Source organism: Pezoporus wallicus, unplaced genomic scaffold (assembly GCF_028554395.1).
Source record: "Pezoporus wallicus isolate ANWC-B61680 ecotype Strahan unplaced genomic scaffold, APGP_CSIRO_Pwel_v1 contig_360, whole genome shotgun sequence".
In the NCBI taxonomy this organism is placed as follows: Eukaryota; Metazoa; Chordata; class Aves; order Psittaciformes; family Psittacidae; genus Pezoporus; species Pezoporus wallicus.
The window spans coordinates 4,731,648-4,752,892 of record NW_026640059.1 but is presented as its reverse complement, the minus strand read 5'-3'; the positions used below and the strand labels follow the sequence as shown (position 1 = coordinate 4,752,892).

Here is a 21,245-nt window from a genome sequence, read left to right as displayed (position 1 = left end):
TTGTGAAATACTACCAGATATCTTGCATTTCCTCACAAAACAATTTTCTATAGGGAAAATAATAAATTACCTGCATTTCTTTTAATATTTATCACTGTATTTAGAATTTAACAGTTTTGTAATCCTGAGCCCTAGCAATTCACAGACTTATTTTTTTCATGTTTGTGTAATTCTTGGAATTAGGTTTAACATAACAATCAGGCAAGTTTGTTGCTCTGCAGAATGTATAAAAAGCAGTTGTATTCAGAAAATGTTTAACTTCCTTGATTTATGCATAGCTCTTCTGCTTTCAATAGCCAAGTAATTAAAATCCCACCATGAGGAGAAAATTGACTTTTATCCAGAGGTCTTCTGTCTGAAAAATTTTCTATCACTGCCCAGCAGGTCTGTAGCTATATATAAAACATATCACTTGATTTAATACTTTATTCTTCTTGACAACTAGCCAAATGGTCTGAACTGTGTAAGCACAAATATTGCCTTTCCTCTTCACCTGTGTTATTCCTCTAGTAAACTTTGCATTCAGATCTTTCAAATCACTAGTAGTCTTTATACTTCAGTCATGTCCCTCTTGCACCAGTAATGACGTAGATGCAGGGTTGGGATTTTTTTCCTTTAGAATTTTATTCTGTTGTCAATGAATACACCTCTGAATTTGATTTTCAAATTTATTATTTGCATTATTTGTTTTCAACAGTTTTATTGATATGGATTCAAATGTGCATTCAGAAATGCCAGAATAATAGATCATCAATTCAGATTTATAATTGCTGCTGCTTTGAGTATTTTTGGATATTTAACTCGTACACAAGATTTAAACTTCCGGAATCAACTAAACACATTTCACAGTGCAGTCAAAGATAGCACAAGGGCAACATGTTTTAGTGTATTTTAAACCTGCCTGTGTTCTTGAAGTGCTTTGTCACTTGAAACATTAGCCATCTGCCAGTAAGCTTCTCTTTGTAGCAAAAATAATTGCAAAGGTTGTAGTGAAACAGCATTAATGTCATTGTGTGACCTCAGATCTCTTTGATCCTTTTTAATCTGGTTTCAGAGTTAGTGCAGAGATTTCACTGGACTTATTGGCTGATCTCTTCCTGGTAATAGTTTAAAGTCCTTGGAGATTCCTTTTAATCTGTCCAGGATTTTTTTTTATTTTTTATTTATTTTTTATTTATGCTAGCATACTGTTGCTGTGATTAGATTCTCGATTTTAGGATTTTCATTCTTTTCAGCTTCTGATGGTTGTGCAGTTATCATCTACAGGAGGGACCTCTAATATAAGATTCCACAGTATCTGTTTTTAAGCTCTCCCTTTTCAGCACTGCTGTGCAGGTGGTCCTGATAAAGCCCATAATGCAATCTGAGCTATAAGATAGAAAAATTGAGAGGGCAGAAAGCTCTTGATCATTCTTTGCTTGTGCCTTGCCAGACCTGGTTTTCTTTCCTGGTCTGCTGCTGAATGAGTTACCACTAAACTCTTAAAGATTCAATCCAAGAGTTGTTTCATTGTTTTTTTTTTGGTTTTTTTTTTAATTACTCTTTTGGGGGGGGTGGGTGGGTGTTTAGTTGGATTATTTTTTCTTTGTTTTTCAATCCATAGTTCTGGTGTAAGTTTTATGAACATATGAGGGAAATGTGGCTTTTTAAGTCATTTGTCCGCGACTTAACATTTTGAGGATGCTTCTAAAATCCTGCTGCCAACAGTGCCCAAGAATCTCCTAATTTTGTCTGAAGCTCACAGGGTAGTTCTGGCCTTTCTATCTTTTACTTAGTTTTGTTAATTCTCTGAGTAGATCCCTGTAAAACACTGTGTGTGTTACTCACCTTTGCTTAATATCAATTTCCCCCTCTTTCTAATGCAGTTCACTAAGCTTTTGTGGTGCCATGGAGTGTGTTTCCTTGAGGAAGCCATCAGGATATTTTAAATGAATTGCCAGTCTTCCTTTTTTTTATGTTGTGTGCTGGCAAATTAATGTCTTTAGGCTGATTATCTCAGCCCTCCCTCACTCTTCAAGTCTTGGAGCTCAGTCAAGTTGAGAGATTATGCCCAGTTTACTAGATCTTTCTGGCCAAAAACTTGCAACAAATTAATCATAAAGAACAAACTATAGAATTCAAATTTCTTAGTAAATGTTTGGGATTTTTTTTTGTTATGCTTTAAAATGTTAATGAATTTCTTATGTGCTTGTTTTCAGAAATGTCAACTTCTGACTTGCTATCCATGATTACTGTGCTAGAATTACAGTTAAACAAAATTCAACTCACTTGAATGTGAATAATGAATAATTAGAAAATTAAAAAAAAATCAAAATGCCCCGAAAGTAATATATCTATCAAAATTAACTGAAAACTATTTCCTGGTGATTTTTACCTTGCTTGAAATGTGGAATGACGTTATTTAGAACAAAAATATATACTGAATCAGTAAAAGATAATGAGATGCTATGAACTATGTATTGAATGTGGTATTCCGTCTCACTTTTGGTATTCATCATAAGCTTTATATAATATAGGTGTTCAGTTCTAGTAAAGTACTTTTAATCCATCTGTGAGACTGTAGAGATGCAAAACTATATGCATAAGGCCAAAAATTTGCTTCATTCCATCAGGGATAAGATTTCAATATTGAGTGTTGATTCAAAGTGTCACCTGTCATGGTTTTCATGTTCTGAGTCATCGGCAGGATGCTCTAGAAGAGTCATCTCCTCCATCTTGATCCTTTCTCTCACCATCAGACACATTTTGTGTGTTTTTTTTGCTTTGAGGTTGTTTTGGTGGTTTTTTTTTGTGTAGATTGTATAAACTTATTTTTTCCCTGTTTACGATTAAATATTTTTCAGATCCTAGGGCACTTTTTAATGCATTTATCTATTTTCTTTGGTGTCTGAAATGTTGCTACAGTCTTCTGAGTAGCAGTGGCAAGGTAGTCTGTTCTTTGCCTTTTACACTGTGGTTTACATAGAGTGTAGGTAAAGCTGGCTTGCTGTTTCTTGAGTGGAGGCTGGCCTGATTTGCTCCTAATTTCTCATTCACAGTGATTAATGTATTGTAATGTTAAACACTGTTCTACAATGTAAGATATTCCAGGAAACTTTAAGCCTGAAAACTGATGGTCTGTGCAAGTTGACCAAATAATTATCAAAAAAATATTAGAATTGAATAGAAAGGACAATTTTCTCTTTTATTTAGAAGAGTACTGGAATTTGAATATACTTCCCTTGACTAGCTTTTGGGTGCAATAACTACACATCATGTTGCTATGTATATATATATGACGTATGTGTATGTGTAGATACAAACTATAGTTAGTATACTGTTGTTTGTTCAAATATTATTCTTTTCTGCATCTGATTTAAAAAACCTCCTTTGCAAGAATATCCTCTTCTTTAGGTCTAATTTTCACATGCTTTTGCTTCAATAAATCATTGTCTCTCCTGCTAATGAGAAGGATGTTCTAGTAAAAGGTACTCTTCTAAATTATTGAAGCTCAAGTAAATTCATGCGCTGTTTTAGAGGTTGTTATTCTTAACATACACATTAACAGTAATGAAACAAAGGGATCAGTTTTGGCTTTCCTTTTTTTTTCCAGTCAAGCCTGTTCCTGATCTTTAGAAAATTTCTTCTGCTTTTCTAGCCAGATGTACTTTGTAAAGTGGATAAGCACTGTGTGATTTAACATATATTATTGCAATTCACTGCCTTAATCATATGATAGTATGTTTCTACCTGAAGCATTTTATCATACCGTGTTAATGGTATAAATGGATAAAATGGTATTTTATCATACCATGTTAATGGGTAAAATTAGAGTTTAATATATATAGGAAGTCTGTAATTTTGCAATTTCACAGCACTAAAAAAGTAGAAATATAGCTATATCAATGACTTTTAACTTGCTTTGGTTATTAAAATTTTATGCATAGCAGAATGCTTACTTATAAAAACCATTTATTTCTTTTAGGGTTTTTAGGAACCTTGTGTGAAGAAAAAGTAGACCCTTGTGCGTCATCTCCCTGCCAGAACAATGGAACCTGTTATGCAGACAGACTTACCTTCTCCTGCAGTTGTAGTCCTGGATTTACAGGACCTACATGTGCTCAGCTTATTGACTTCTGTGCTCTGAATCCTTGTGCACATGGCATTTGTCGCAGTGTTGGAACCAGCTATAGATGCCTCTGTATCCCTGGTTTGTACCAAACAGTTATCTGTTTTGTAAAACTGCTAGTATTTTTAAATGCATATTCCATATATAATTTAAAATTACTTTTTTCTTTTTGGTTTATAAAATACCTTGAGCAGATGTTCTGTCTGTTTAAAGCAATGTTATGAATCTACATATTCCATTTGGAAAATTAAAAATTGTAGACTGAGCACTGAAAATACCCACTGAGATCCATATGGCTTAGTTGATATATACAGCTGTATTATAAAACCACAATCTACAGGATAAATCTTTTTAAAGCGAGGTATCAGTGCCATTGGTAATTACAAATATGGTTTCCATGTCACAGGGAAAATATGACACTGATCATTGTGGAAGGAGTGGAAATGAGGTAGTTTAACAAAGGCAGAGAAGGAAAAAAATTTGGCTACTGCAATGGGTTCAGTTCTGCCATCTGTGTTTACACAAATTATCTCTCTTCAGAAGTTTCAGTGATAAATCTTAGATGAGTATAGCTAGGACAGATTCAGTATATAGATGGGTATAGCCAGATTCAGCTAGTAACTGTTTGACAATAAACCCTGACAGTGCATAGCGTCTGGGTCGCATTTTGCTTAGCTCTTGGGATTTTTTCTTAATTGTACCAAATTAACAGAATATTGGGATACTTACAGCTTCCTTTATGCATTTTGGAAATGATAATTAATAGGTTAAGTAGCAGTTAGAATGAATGATACCGTATACTGCATATCCACTACTGCTTAAGCACTCACAGAGTGAAAACCAATGATATTTGTTTTCGTATGAATAATTGTAATCATTTTGGCACTTTTCTTTTTTTTTAAGCTGTAAACTTGAAAACTGCAGAGATTCAGAGGAAAATAAATTCCCAGTTTACCAGGATAACTAAAGAGTGGGATTGGATAGTTAGTAGCTCTACATATACATAATGCTCTGACATGTGTGTTCTACAAACTTCCTTTCAGAGGAATACCTTTTCTCTGCTGCCACAATTCTTCAGCTCTTTTCCCTTCCTTCTCAGTTAGCAGGATGTGCAGGTACCCTACAAATCTCATATTTGTGGGTATTTACGGATTTGTGGACTTTGTAATGAAATAGTATGCAGCATCTTTAGAAGGTGTCAGAATTAATCACTGCTATTTAGAGACATGAAAAGGACCATTAGAAGTTGGTTTTGGAGAGTTACTCACAAGTGAACAGAAGCCAATGGAAATTTATAGTTTGGATTTGACAGATTAATAATTAAATTACTTTTTTATAAAGGAGAAAATTATGAAGGTGAAATGGAAACAATACATAGTAGTGTTATCTCATAATTTGTTTGTTGTCTAGCAGAAGTGAATTTAGACCTACAGGATTATAAGAATCTCATGTAAGAGCTTTAACCATTGAGATGTATTCACTTATTTGACAATAACCACAAAAAAAGGCCTCCATTTTATAGAATGTTTTAGGAAGCATCCTCAATTCTTCTGCTTGTGACTTTTTGGAAACCAGTGGGTAGGTAGATTTTTGTGGCAAGATAGGTCCTGATAGTTAAGTGACCTCAAATGTTTTCAGTCCAGATGTTTCTGTGAATGGTGTGGACAGTTTTCATTTGAACAGAAGAATGTCATTATGTAATGCAGAAGAGTATTTCCTAACATGTATTTAGTTTTATATATTTCAGGAGGTGAAGATGATAATTCTTTTATTACAATTTTTCAGTCTTTCTTTTTGAAGTGTTTAAATGTTTTGCTTCTCATTTCCATAACAGAGAAATCCTTAGAGAAAACAATTGGTACTGAGATGAAGAGCAACAGACATAATCATATTAAATAGAGCTAGCAAACCCTGTCTTATTGAGAGCACAAACTAGAATTCATCAATTGGTAATAAGTTCTATGTCTGACCAAACATCTTTCTGATTGTAGGTAGTTGAAATTGCCAGGTGCTGTTTTCCTAAATTCATTTTTAGAACTGAGAATTTAATAGTTTAAAGTTTTCCCCTTCAGTTTGGGTATTATTCTTCTCATGCAGCTGCTAGAAGGACTAAATAGCAGAGGGAGTAAACAGGAAAAAAAAGTTTGAAGTATAAAAAACATAAAGATGGAGAAAAAAAGAGGTCAGTGGGTAGGGCTATGAAAGTGACTTGATAATATCAACCCATTCCTTGATTGGATAGCAAGTATTTTGTTAACTGGTTTGTATTCATATCAGAAAACTGCTGTTTTTCTAGATGTTGAAAGGTACAAGCATTTAAGGCATGGCCAAGAAAAACCTCTACAGAGTGTGGAGATTTGTCACAATTTAAATGAGTTGAATTGTAGAAATCAAAACACGAGATATTCTACCTTAGGACGGGAAGATAATTCAAGTCATCAGAAACCTGGATTTCCCAATTAGTGCAAGAAATTTTTCTTCCAACTTTCTGTTATAAAAAGGGATTTGATTTTCTAACTGGAGTATTTGGAGCTGTCCAGCACCAGTGACCTTTCTCAAGTCATCCATGGTAGAAAAAATTAGGCATTTCTTTTTCCAAGTAAAACCAGGAGGCTTTTATCTTCACTCTGTTCTTTGCCTCTGGTTCAAACAAACAAACAAACAATCAAAAAAAGCAAGCTAGTTAAATATTCTTGGACAAATAAAAGTTGGGGTTTCTTTTCTGAAATTTGTCACCTAAGCCTGATTATAAGTTGTTGATAGATTTGTTCAAACTAATTCTGTGTCTCTCAGGACTTAAAAGTAGTCACAGACCTCTCATGTTATGGAAACTTGCTTTTATTAAAATAATATTTGTGTATTTAAAAGCTAGCCAGATGAGAAGCCGTAGAAGTTGCATCCAAGACCATATATGGCACACCTGTAGTTGAACTTTTTTGTGTTGCTCCATGTGTGAAGTTTAATGGGAAATATATATGTATATATATATTATTTCTTTCCAAACCTTTTGTAGACTGCTGTAAACTTCACTTTTAAGAACGACAATTTGTTTCAGAAAGAATTCCCTCTACGTATATGATTACTTCTTTCATATAGAGATGAAACAAAAAGCCAGGTTGTGTGAGCTTGTCATTAACCTGCAATAATTTTAAAACTTGGATAACATTTCAGAATATTGTTAAAGAACTGAACCTGTTAGGAAGATAGGTCCAATCAGAATAGTTTGTTTCCTTCTTTTACGCTTTTGAATTGTTATGAACATACCATTATGTTTGTTTTCAGTTTTTTTAAGTCATACCAGCAGGATTTGGACCAATTATCTTCAGAGATTTTCCCTGAGTTAAAGGGATAGTAGATAAATGGGAGTCAACTTCTGTGTAGATCAGCATTTAGGATGCATCATAACGCACACTTTGCCAGTGTTGTATTATTGCATGTAATGTGGATAAGTGAAATTAAACTTGGGAATTCCTGGTATTGCTATCAAAAAGCAATTTGATAAAGTAGGTGAGTTACGTATGGGTATATTAAAAAGATAGATTCTAGTTGCAGTTTTGCCTGTAGAGACTTTGACGGTCTCTGTTGTATTACTTGTAAAGTAGATGAATAAAATTTTTGTGCAGTTTAGTAGCATTATCAAAGATTAATAGGTTAATAAGAAACATACTGAACTACAGAAAGATATTACTATACATAAGGAGGAAAGAAATTATGTCTGCCTCTTGACCCTGCGGCTTTCTGGCTTGCAGGCTCTCAGCATTGGTGGGCCAGCTCCTAGACTACTGACTTCTTTGTACAGGAGTCTTTCACTTTCAGACATGTCACTGAATTCCTACTTGGTTTTGAGATATATTAACAGTAAGTTTATAAAATGATGTTTTAGAACCTTCTCCTAACTTGGTTATATGGTATACCTGAAACGTACTGTTTTAAAAACTTTAGAACCTGCCACTTATTTTTGTGTTCACCTCTAGGATGCCATAATGGTTTGGTTGTTGGGCTTTTTTGGGCTTTTTTTTTGTTGGTTTCTTTTTAGGTATTTCACAGAGGATATAATTTCTTATTAGAGAAGCAAAGTGCTGCAGTGTTTTGTTCATATGTGTGACCTGAATGCCATCCTTCCTTTATGCACTGTTTCTACCATCAGGCATAGTGTCAGCTAGATTTTCATCTGTGTTACTTCTGCCTCAAAAATTAAAAGAGGAATTTTAAACAGTTCCAATTAGCCTAAGGGCTATGAAAATCTCCTTGCTCTGTAGGCAGTTTGGTTTCCATGTGCCATGGTTTAAACCCAGTCAGGCAACTCATTCACTCACTCCCCACCTTCTTTCCCTCCCCCTACTCCTGGAAGGACAGAGAAGAGAATCAAAAAGAGTGCAACTCCCACGGGTTGAGATAAGAACAGTTTAGTAACTAAGGTATAACACAAATCACTACTGCTACCACCAATAATAATAATGACAAAGGAAATAACAAGGGAAGAGAATACAACACCTCAGCACCAGCTGACCGATAACTTGCCCCACCCCACCAGACCAAGCACGCACCAGTACCTCCTCCAACCCCACAGTACACTAGTCCTTCCGAGTAACTCCCAGTTACATCCTGGGCATGACGTGCTGTGGTATGGAATACCTCTTTGGTCAGTTTGGGTCAGGTGTCCTGTCTCTGCTTCCTCCCGGCTTCCCCTCCTCCCTGGCAGAGCATGAGGCTCACAAAGTCCTTGGCCAAACCAAAACATCATTGTTATCAGCTCTGTTCCCAGGTCAAAAGTCAAAACACAGCACTGCACCAGCTACCAAGAAGGAGAAAAAATGACTGCCTCTGCTGAATCCAGGACACCATGTTTTTTTGGCCAGTGTTAAGATTCGAAGAATGATAAATGATAACAGTTAAACTTGCATATCTGCACAATTTGCAGAACATGCACAACCAGACGTTTACTACTGATTTTTTTCATGTGTCGGCTTTCACTGTGGGCATTGTTATAGATAACCTGCATCAGCTTGTATAGAAAAGATAATTTGTATAAATTAACTTGGAAAGCAGTCTAATACTTATGAATGTTCCTATTTCCAGCATGGTGGGGAAATGTGTAAGTTATTTCCAAGCTGAATACACTTACTACCTAATACTTAAATACCTACTTTTGTATTATGTGTGTGATTTTTAAACTGGACATGAAACATTATGTCTTCAATTATATTCTTCCACGCCCCAATTATCACCTGGCCCTTTACAGGCAGCAAAGCGACGCATAGTTTGTATCATGTGTTTTTGTGCTTAGCTCATGTTAAAGAACTAATCCTGATAAAAATTCTTGTGCTCATTTGCTGTATTTCCCATCTCAAACGTAGCTTATGGGACTCCATTGTGTCTGTTTCTTTAGTCTCTGAATCCCAATGCGATTTCTTCCTTCTCCTAAACCTTTCTTCTTAAGCCTTTTTTCTCTTTATACTCCACCATTTTAATAGAGCAGCTGTTATCAATTTCCAATGCACATATTTAATATATTCTTTTTAATTTTATCTGGCCAAAAGCAAAGAAATTTGTCCTGAAATTGAATAACTAAATGTGACAGAAAAGTTTTGCATTTGGCTTTCTTAAAGACACAGGGGTATGCAGTTTGAAACTGCAGTACACATGTACAGACATTTAACACCTGCCCTCAACTTTCAAAATATATATGATAACGCATAGAGGACATTCGGGGGGGGGGGGGGGGGTAGAAAAAAGAAAAAAGAGGAGTGTCGGAAAAAATTCCACAAGGTATTAAGAATGGTGCCAACTTGAGAAATAGTGCTATGGAGATTTTTTGGCTCATGCAGCTTTATAGATGGTTATAAGAGCATAGATCTATCTTGGTGCCTTTGCAGAGGCAGGTGCAACTTTTCTCTGCAGCAGTAGCCATTTTTTTTTCGCTGTGTTTTCCCTTCCCGCAGTTTGGAACTGGGGCAGGAATGCAAGCTCTGGCAGAAGTGACTTTAGGTTAATCCCAGTTCAAGACTGTCTGGGAGCCCTTTGTTTTTCTATTTCCTTATCTTGTTTCCACTTCTACATTGAAACAACCCTTCATGCAATCTGGCCATGGCTGGTAAATGTTCCTTCCTACCTTCCTGCCATCTGGAGCAACTCTTCTCTCTTTCTTTTATGTAATTGCTGTATAAGGAGAGTTTAAGTGAACACATTTATTTCTTGACTTTATAACATGCAATTCTCTGTTAGTGAGTGGCCATATATATGAACTGATGCTGTTCAAAACAGAGTTCTCTTGTGTTGAATTTCATCCCCATAAAGAGGTTTTTTTTTTCTTGCTGCCTTGATTTGGTGGTGTTAAGTGTGGATAAGTTAGGGTATCACTGCTGAGGAGCAGTGATCTAAGAAAACCTTGAAAGCTTTCAACTTTGTTCTATATTGATTTATAAAGGGGAGAGTAAGCTTCTCCTTTTCTCTTTTGTTAATCTGATAGTGCAGATACTCTCAGGAGGTTGGACTGCTACACCTTTTGCTCTGTCAACTGCTCTTGAAGGCTTTGAGAAAACCCGTAGCTTCTCCTCATCAACCTGTATGACACAGATTATAATCCCTTTCACATTTTCTCCTGTTTCAGCTTTTAACATGGCCAAGTACAAAGACATGCCTCGGCATGTAGCTATCTGAGGACCATGCCAGGCAGCATCAGGCAAATGTTCTGGTCTCTCCAGGGCAGCCTCCCTGTTGCTTAAGAAACAGAAATAAGGATTTAGGAATCCAGAGGACTGTGGCAACAGATCTGCTTCTGCTTTGTAAAGACCAGCAGAAGAGGAACAGTCATGTACAGGGAGAAGAGGTAACATAGGGACATCGTTTATTTTAAGGATTTTTTGTCCATTCCCCAGCCTCTGAAGAGAGAACATCAGAATAGGAGCATCACTAGCAAGTTCTGCCTGAGTTCATGAAGGTGCTGTTTTTGAAGGCATATCCAATTTCTAGTGACCTGGAAAACAAAATGTCTATTAATATCAGTTGAAGCTTTTTGAAGCTGCCATGCCCAGAGTGGCTTTTTTTTTTTTTCACTGCTTAGGACACAGCAGCTGGAACACAAGACAGAAGTGTTGTTAATGCAGGTATTATTTCTTTTTTTATAAATATGTCCACAGAAGTGTTAAGCACTGCAAAAAAAAAAAAAATGCAAACAGCTCTGTTTGGCATTGCTTGTGGACGTAAAAGCAGCAGAATCATAATGTTAGTAGTAGAAAGAGAGGAAGGTGTTATACTAGAATGTGTTATTTTAAAGTTATCTATGAAGAATTCTCCTGTTACCATCTAAATCCTTTAACAAAAATAAAGACATTATTTATGTAGTCTTTTAAAATATAAATGTATGAATCCAGTATAATACATGGTTTATATATCAATACAATTTAAAAGCAGAAATACAAAAAGAAATGCTTGTTATGAATGATATGGTGCCTCTCAGCTCCATGAGAAGAAACACGCCTTTCCCTCTGGTGCCTGGTCCCGCAGCAGAACTTTCTCCATCACAGCAGTTAGAGCAGAAGGAAGTCGCTGGCGCCAGGGTGAGGACGGCGAGGGTGAAATCGTGCGTGGGCGAGATCTGCCCTCTCGTGGAGAGAAAAAGTATCTTTCCCTCACTGTGTGCAGTGTCTGTCCTAATTTTAGGATTAGGAGGTGATACGGTAGTTGATATTGATTTTGGAAACCAGACAACTGTTCAGTCACACGGTTCCTCCTCTTCCCTTTGAAAGGTGAGAAGTGGAAAACTTTTCTTCTGAAAACATCTAATTACATCTCTGTTCACCACAGGGAATTCCCATATGTTTTTCTTTTAAGCTTTCTGATTTTGTATGTTGGCTACAGCTGTCACTACATAAGGATAATTCCCTTCATCATAAGCTAGATAAACTTCATCATACGCTAATAAGAATACCCATAACATCTAGCATAATTAATTCTGCATTGGCTGGCCAACAGCCTTAGAGAAAGTGGTTCAGAGGTGTTTCTTAATAAGCTGCATTCAACTATTTCATATGAAAAGACAATTTTGTGGGGAATCAAATGGGTAAAATTGCATATACATCTTGTGCAATACTAACATGCGTTTTCATACAGTTTTAGGGTAAATTATACATAATGGAGGGGAAGGGGGAAGAAAATGGTGAGTGGAGGTGGCATTTGTTGGATTTCCAATGGTTCGGGGAAAATTTGGGGGAAAATTTAGACCAGGAAAGTGAATATAGATTATTACTGAGAATCTGCCCCTCACTTCGGTTCTTTGTTCATGTAAGATGTCCTAATTTAATTTCTATATGTTTTGCTACTAACTGGCGATTGTCTGAAGTAGTAAAATCACACTGCAGAATCTACATCTGTCTTACAGGCCTTTTCCTTGGCATCTTCATTCATGCCCATTGCATCTTCATTCATTGTATGCTCATTTACCTACTGCTTTTATAGCTATATGCAATGAGTAAATTAAGATTTTTAAAAGTATATAGAAACTGTTCCAGTGTATAGTACTATATTACAGATTAAAAGCACATATTAAGTGTATTATATCACAATAGCAGGAGGTAAAGGGGAATATTGGCTATGATGAGTCAAGAAGGTTAAATGTTTAACAGATTTAAAGAAAATTAATCATGGTATGGGCAGGATAAATGTCCTTATCTACTGTTAGCGTACATGTTAGCATACATATCTTCTTGGTCTATTCTTCATAATCCTGTGTTTTTAATATGAAAGCATATTTGAAACTGTTCATCAGAATGAAATTTCAAGCACATTGAGCAAATTTGACAAATAGAGACAAGATGTTTGAAACAAATAAAAAAATTCCCAGTCTGTGGGTTTGATTGTTGTTTTTTTTTTTTCAGTAGAAGGCAAATATAAAATAACAGCCCAACAGGAGTGTACAGTAACCACTATGTATTAAGTGTCTCTGGTATTATCCTATGGAAAGTGATATGCGCTAGAATTTCCATCTTCACCTTTCCATGGATTGGTAAAGAAGAGATGATGCTGTGGTTTTATGAAGCCAAACCATTTCCTAAAACATCTAAACTACTAATTTGTTTTAATTAGGGACTGTAGTGACAGGACGAGTTGTAACGGGCTCAAACTTAGGGGAGGTTTAGATTGGATATAAGAAAGAAATTCTTTCCTGTTAGGGTGGTGAGGCACTGGAATGGGTTACCCAGGGAGGTTGTGAATGCTCCATCCCTGGCAGTGTTCAAAGCCAGGTTGGACGCGGCCTTGGGTGGGATAGTTTAGTGTGAAGTGTCCCTGTCCATGGCAGGGGGGTTGGAACAAGATGATCTTAAGGTCCTTTCCAACCCTAACTATTCTATGATTCTATGATTCTAATTATCTACTCAATTCAGGTGATGTTAACTGTGTGGTCTTTGACTTGCTTGAGAGGGAGGTAGCCTGTGTGATGCCCCAATCTGATTCTAGGATTTGCAGTTAATAACAGCAAGTAGCTAACAGCTGAAGAGATGCAGAAAATGCAGAAGTCTGGTCACTCAGTTGTTTGCTGTAATTTCCAGGAAGGGGGTAAACATTCTGAAAGACGCATGGTTTGGTAGAAATATTTGTACTATTTCTACTTTCAAAAAGATAAGAACATATTTTGTTTAATCTACCCCTTTAGGGGAAGGTTCAGAATTTAATTGGGCTAATTATGAAGCACACTGTATCCCAAAAGAGGGAGAAACAACTACTTAGAAAGACTCAAGCAAATTGCCTGGTACTCTTTTCACTGGTCAAACACACTAGCAGTTTTACAATTCTTCTGTGATTGTATGTCAGGAAGAAAGCAGTGTTCATGTTGCATTTAAATGCATTATTTGTACTTACTAAGCAGTAAGACCAACCTATTTTCTTTTTTTTTATTGTTGATCTATTAATTGCTTACAAATTTAGACATTGCTTCTGGAGATGGAAAGATAAGATGGAAAGATACCTTAAGAAAGATAAATAAAAAAAAAAAAAAAAAAAAAAAAGAGAAGAAAAAAGTAACAATAAAAAAGGCAGAGCTTTTGATTAACAGAAGTATATACTTGGGACTGTTGAAGAAGAATTTAAGCTTCTTGGTATCAAATATAATAGTCTTCAAAATGACAAGGCTTATGATTCTTCATATTTAATACCAAATAACCAATATTATCAGGCAAACATGTTTTAGTATTACAGCCATTTATATCCTCTGTTGTGCTATACTAATTAATGCTGTTATTCATATGAGTAGGTACTACTTCGACCTGATATACTATGTCTAGAAGCATTTAACTACTGTTAAGACTAATGATTGTATGGCAGACTAAATAATGAGAAAAGTGCTATGTCAAGTGTCATTCTTAACCTAATGATACAAATGACTCAGTGGCCATTAACAGGTCTTGTAGCTTTCCTGTGTTCCTACTTTCTATGTCTGCATAACCAGGCCATAATACCTGCCTATGGCTCAGGAATACTGCAAAAAATTAAGTATCTTAGTGCTTCTACAGTGTTTTGACATTTTACATCATTAAATTTCAAATATATTATCATTCTAACTACTGTTATACAATTATCTACACTTTGATGAAAAGCAGCTTTGATGCAAGGATCCAGGAAAGCCAGGTGATATGTCTATATTAGTCTATTGCTTTTTACAATTAGAGAGTGGGTATTCTCATTGTTTCTGGTGGCCTTGGTCACCAGTCTCCATGCTCATGGCCTCACTGTGGTTTAGTGCAGAGACAACAACTGGGGCTTATCTCAGAACATTTTGCTTCCAGGTTTTTTTTCTTTTTGGTAATTTTCACTTGGGGAGATGTCCAAAAAAATCAGTATTTTAACATGCACTTGTCTGTGCAGTGTATTTCAATCAGCAAGCATCTGCCCACAGTCTGTAGCTGCCTAATTGTTAATTTTTACTAGGAAGTGTTTCATAGCTTGTTTTATTTCCTCTTCATGTGATTTAGGTTACCATGGCCTTTACTGCGAAGAGGAATATAACGAATGTCTTTCTGCACCCTGCCAGAACGGAGCCACCTGCAGAGACCTCGTCAACAGCTATGAGTGTGTGTGCCTTGCTGAATATGAAGGTAGGATGGGGTTTGTGTCTTGTTTTTCGAATGGTTCTATGTATTTTTTCATAGTAGGTTCTGTTACAGGCAGAGGTATATAATATCCTTCACTGAGCAGAAATAAATCCCACTTCTAAAATTAACAGAAAGAAACCTCAATGTAGCTCCTGATCCTGTAATCTTTATTCAAATGAGTAGTTCATATTTAGCAGGTCTGTGAGGAATCCATCTCCTTGTCTGGGGACAAATGTCTTCTCTCTGTTCTTCTTATGTACTGTTTTTTCTGCTGTTTTTAAGATATGTTAGAAAGTGAGGAGTTTTTAAAAGGAAACATAACAGGTAAATATGATTTTTCATCAGTTATTGCAAATACATTTTTTTCATCAGTTATTGTTAGGAGCCATTACATGGAAGCCTTTCAAAATTCCATTCTTATTTATTTTCTCTGGTGAAATGAATTAAAAAGCTCAGTAATAAAATGTTAGTATCTGAAACAGATTAGCACAAAGGAGTAAAAATGTAAGCTTTATGTTGATTGTTCATTTAGAAGACCATAAAGCCAAGAGACAGTAGTAGGTTTGTGACTGCTTTCCCATGTTACCTACAGCTATTCCTAGATGCATCCAAGTGGAATTGGTCTCTGGCATTTCTCAAGTAATTTATAAAATAGAGGAGAAAAGTATGTGTTTTGATACACAAAATCTTTTATCTCGCAGTGGATTTCAGCTTTACACAGAGTAGCACATATCCGCTGTCTGTGATATGTCCTTCTGTGGAGGGCTAAACCAATACTTTTTGTGTATTGTGTTTTGAATCATGCTGAGAGAGCACACTGAATGTAATTTTATATGGTACTAGTATTAATATATATATTTTTAGATACAATGACTTTTAAGGAACATTACCCCATTTTCTCATTAAGTGTACCAGTCCTTACCTATGTTGATAAGTAATGCTCACTTAACAGCTGCTTGAGGCTAAATATGTATTTCATGTTGGTGAATTCACTGATGTTTGACAATAGATACAGAATTAATAATTTTAGAGGCTTAGTGAGGAAATGACCCTCAGCTTTTCATGGCAGTTTAAAGATCACTTAACCATAGTGGTATGACTTCATGTTCTGTTCTCATCTAACCTGTACAAGCAGCTGAAAGCACTCTGTGTGCAGCACATTTTGCTTTAAATGAAAGCAGGGGACCTGGTCCCATAAACAGTTTTTGCTGATTATTGAACTTTCTTCATTCTATCACTTAAGGTATTCAGTGACATTAATAGACCTGAGGTATTCGGCTGAAGATAACATGTGGGCCATTAGAGGCCTCAATTTTGCTACCACCAGCCCAGCCCCCCCAATCTGCAGTACCCCTTTCTGCCTCCACACCCCTGGCTGGCAAATAGACAAGAGCTGTTATCAGTTCTCTGGACTGAAGTGTATGCCAGCATGTACCTGCGTGCTTTTGGCTCTGCTGGCTTCTGCTGCTTAGCGGCAGGATGCTCAAAGTAGAGTGCTCTGGCTTTTTGCTGCTGACAGACTGACCAGATGATTTCAGTAGGTCTGTAGTGAGTGAGTACGTGTGTGTATATATATATTTAAATCTACATATATTTCAAATAAATTGCTTTTATATATTTTTAATTATTACAATTAACTTACAGAATTTTTTAAATAGGATTTAAAAAATACAACTCAAGTAAGCTTGCATTGCTGTACATAACTGCAGTGTTGAACACTAGAGAATTAAGTTAATTCCTTTTAATCATTCACTCATAAATTTTTTGTACACATATGTCTGAAGTGTCCAATTTCTTCCTTTTTTTTGGTGTTGATTTTCTTTCTCATATTCTTTTCTCTAAAGTCTGTTTTCTCATTAATTTTACCTCTCTGTAGTTCTGTGTCTCATACTCTCCAAATACAAATTCACAAAATACCCAATTCCAGTGGAACACAGTTGTATTCATGAAAGAGGTTGGGCAGGAATATGGCAGGATCAGATGCATGTCTACTTTTCACATGTATTTGTCTAACCTATTCTCGTCCTCTGTCATTATGGCTTCTGTAACCTCCACGAGCAACATAATTCCTTGACTGTCATTCACTACCTCATGATTAGAAACATTTTCCTGATGCCAAAGCTGCACTGCAGTTTTTACACTTAATAAACAATATGAGTTTATGCTTCTGTTAACTGCATCTTTACAGTTTGCAGGCCAGTAAGGATTTAGAAATGTAAGCCACCTTAAAAGGTGAAAAATGTGTTTGTAATTTTTAAGTGTTACCACATGGAAGCATTTAAAATTCTGTCCTGCTCTTCTGTTTGTTGATATTCTTGTAAAAAGTATAATGGGAAAACTTGGGAGACAATTTAAGATATCAGCTAAGTGGTCATTTTGGATTCATTCCCAAGCAAAGAATTGTAGTAAGACTTAGATTTAGACTTAAAACTTAGATTAATGGATTAATTTAAGCAGGCATGTTAAATGCAAACTAATTTCGCTGTACTAGATACATTATGAACAAAGTCTCACCGAACATTCATTAGTCACATATGTATATTTAGTTTTGTGTATGAAATGCCATTCATGGATTGGTCAGGTCAGTCATGCATTTGTTTTTCTGGTTTTATCTGAAAAGTAGCTCCAGAGAAAATGATGCAGGTAGCAATGGCAGTAGAGCCTCTGTCCCCTTTTCCAGGTGGGAGTTTCCTGTGCTTTATGTTCTGTATGCCACATATAGCTTGCACTGTCTTCTGCAAGGCAAAGCCACTGAATTCACATAGACTACACCTGAGAATGAAAGAGCAAAGGTAGTGGCATGAAGTTGAGCCACCCAATTATTTAGTTTTAGCTATACATTTGAACAAATTAATTTCTCTCTTTATTGCTTTCTTATACTAAGTTTCCTGCAAAAGTCAGTGAGAGACATCAGAATGCTTATGTGTATTATTAAATAAGTTATTACATACAATTCTACTGAAGACTATTATTGTTCACACTTTATTTAAGAATATTAGATAGCTGATCAGATTATGTTTTATTATGCCATTGTTTTTTCATAGACACTCCTGCAGTTCTTATAAGCAGAAATTATCCTACCTTTCTTATCCCAAAGCCTCAGTGTGTCAGAAGAACAGAGGCATGTATGTAAAAAATTTAAGCACCGTAAAATATATGGCTTTAATCTTATGGCATTCACCTAATAGGACAGGTTTGGAGGCTGCACTCCACTGTGCTCATCCAGGTGAAATTAAGTTTTCACATGTACTGATTTTTTGCTGTCAGTGTAGGTCATGTTAATGGCAATTACTAATTTCACCTTTTCAGGAAGGCACTGTGAATTGTACAAAGATCCTTGTCTTAACATCAACTGTCAGAACGGTGGCACTTGTGACAGTGAAGGCCTAAATGCTACATGTATCTGTGCACCTGGATATGCAGGCAAGTAATTTGTTACATTACACAGAATGTCTAGTTGGCAGTGTTCACTGTGTCCAAGAGAAGATGCATACCAAGTTAAGACTGTGTTTCTTCAAGGAAAGAAATGAATTTGGACTTTGCTGAATTGTAATCAGGCTAGTGAGAATGAAAAGTTCTTGATATTACTTGCAACTGCTTTGAACTTGAAAAAATTTGAAGCAAAATAAAGATAATTCATTAAGCTAACAACTATTTGACATACCTCATGGCCTTACTGCTTGAGACTAGATTCCATTTTAAACGTAGCATTTTGAAGATTTCCAGGTAAGTCAATATACTCATTGGACACTGTTGAAACTGGGAAATGTTTTCACATTGACCTTAATTACCGTGAGCTGAAGAAACTACTTGCTCATGACCTCAATATCCAATTGCTAAAAAGCCAATGTGCTCGTTATGGATCAGTTTACACTTCCAGAGTAATGGTAAGCAGCCCATTTCATCCTTTGGCCTTGTATTTAAACTGACATGGTTAGTGTAATCCAAATATCTGCTGTCAAGGTAATTTACAACCTGATGCTCTGTTAGTCATGTAAGGTAATATCAAATGTGACAGCAAAAGATAAACCCATTCATAGCTGTTTTGCAGATCAAATAATGCTTTTTGATCTATGCTAATTAATGGGCATTTAGCTTTCCACTGTACAGTGGCTGTTTCTCAGCAGTACATTATTGTATAGTGTGATAGATTATTGTATAACACCTCAGAATATATGTGCTAAATTGTTATACCACATTTTCTTGGAATGGGGCTTATATTAAAGAAATGAGACATGCAGTCTTGTTGAGGTTAGTCCAGTCACTTAGCCCTCACCTGGAAGAATGAGGATAATGCTTCCTTCTCGGAGGCTATATGAGACTCGTTTCTTGAAACAGTTATAGAACACTTGAAGCTCTGAGAAAAAAGATAATGTTGAGCTATAAGGTGTTTTGCAGCTAGAGAGAAATCAAATGACTGACAATGTACCTGCTACGTGAGGCACCCACTATACAGAAATTTGGGTTTTGTTGTTTTTTTCTGTTATAAGGTGAAGATTGTGAAATTGATGTAAATGATTGTGACAGCAACCCATGTCACCATGCTGGAACTTGCATAGATCAGCCTGGTGGTTACGCCTGCCATTGTCCACATGGATGGGTCGGTGCAAACTGCGAAATACGTAAGTTTAGTATTTTTCTAAATATTTCTAAAAATGATATATTATAACAGTGAAATTGTATTTGACTCTCAATAAATGCCTGCGCAAATACTCTGAATCATCTGTAGGATACCAAAATTCTGTTAAATGAATTTTATTTTAGGCCATAACATTTCAAAAGTGGCTATGAAAGTTAGAAAATTATTTTTCTGGGTACCCTGCTTTGGAATACATTGGACTAGATTGTCAGAGATGCTATCTCACAGCTGGACACTAGGCAGTCTAGTCTTTAACCTCTAAATTGCCTGCCCCTAGTTACATTTATGTTTCTGAGCTTACTTTCCTACTTACCTTGGGTAAAGTGTACTTCCATAGCACTCTAAGAACAGTCCTAACAGGCTTGTATTGACTTTTGAGCACCTGCACTTCTAGTGATGTTTCAGCAAAACAATTTTGAACTTGCTTACTTAAGGAAACAAGTCCTGTGTAACTGTTCTGTAATGTATGTGTGCGTGCATTTACCAGCTTTTCCAGGAATAACTTTTCCAACCACAGGCTGATTTCCACTAAAACTGTTAGAAAGGCAAAGGTCTCCAAAACAAAATGTTTCCTAAGCATTTATGAAGATTCAGAGAGGTTCCACTGGTGGGTCTGTTGAAGGAATAGCTTCAGTGTTATCTTGCTTCTTAGAACAGAGAAAAGCTTCACTGTTAATTCACCCTTATGGAGCAGCAGAGGGTCCATGACAGTAAGAAAGTATGAAGCCCAACTGTGGAACTTTAATCCAGGAGACAACTCTGTTCACACCTGGGCTGATGCAAAAGTGTTATCTTAACAAGTTTATGACCTCCTCTCCCTGTAATTGTTTGCTTTGAATTCAGTTTCAGTGCCTTCTTTTGAAAGCAAAGACTGTAGAGGAGCATTGCTAGCTAATCCAAAAATGGTGGCAGCTCTGATTTTTTGCTGTCTCTGTGAATGGCACACACGCTTCCCTGCGCAGTACAGAGCCATTGGAATGTTGGGAGTGTGATGTTGAGTGCTGCCTGTATGCCATATTGCTCATGCTAAAAGATGTTCAGATGAGCTTTTACTGCCAATGCTGTTGTTAGCAATACCTGAAACATGGATGTCCAAGTCAATGCAATTCTGTCTGCCTTAGTTAATAAGTAGCGGGCTGATGACAGAGGTGAGTATAGTTATTGGAGAAAGCAGTAATCATCCTGGAAATATACTTCCTGGAGTACCTCAATGTAGTAACAATCACATTCCTGCTATATTATGGAATGAATAGATGCCAGAGAGAAACAGACAGGGTTGTGTGCTTTCTGATTTCATATAGCCCATCTGCAGGGCTCAGTGATGCTTGTTCTGGAGTTCTCCTTTGGCTGGCACGCTCTAGTTACTAAGAGTTTGGTTGTTTGCACCACAGACACACAGGGTGGTGCATAT

General features: G+C 36.3%; 1 protein-coding gene across 1 annotated transcript in view; it reads left to right on the top strand.

Moving 5' to 3' along the window:
* DNER (delta/notch like EGF repeat containing) overlaps positions 1–21,245 on the top strand; it is a 125,576-nt gene that overhangs the window by 92,179 nt on the left and 12,152 nt on the right. The window contains exons 8-11 of the mRNA XM_057417119.1: positions 3,965–4,189; positions 15,076–15,198; positions 18,505–18,618; positions 19,686–19,817. Coding sequence (XP_057273102.1) covers positions 3,965–4,189; positions 15,076–15,198; positions 18,505–18,618; positions 19,686–19,817 — 594 coding nt within the window. The remainder of the gene's footprint in view (positions 1–3,964; positions 4,190–15,075; positions 15,199–18,504; positions 18,619–19,685; positions 19,818–21,245) is intronic.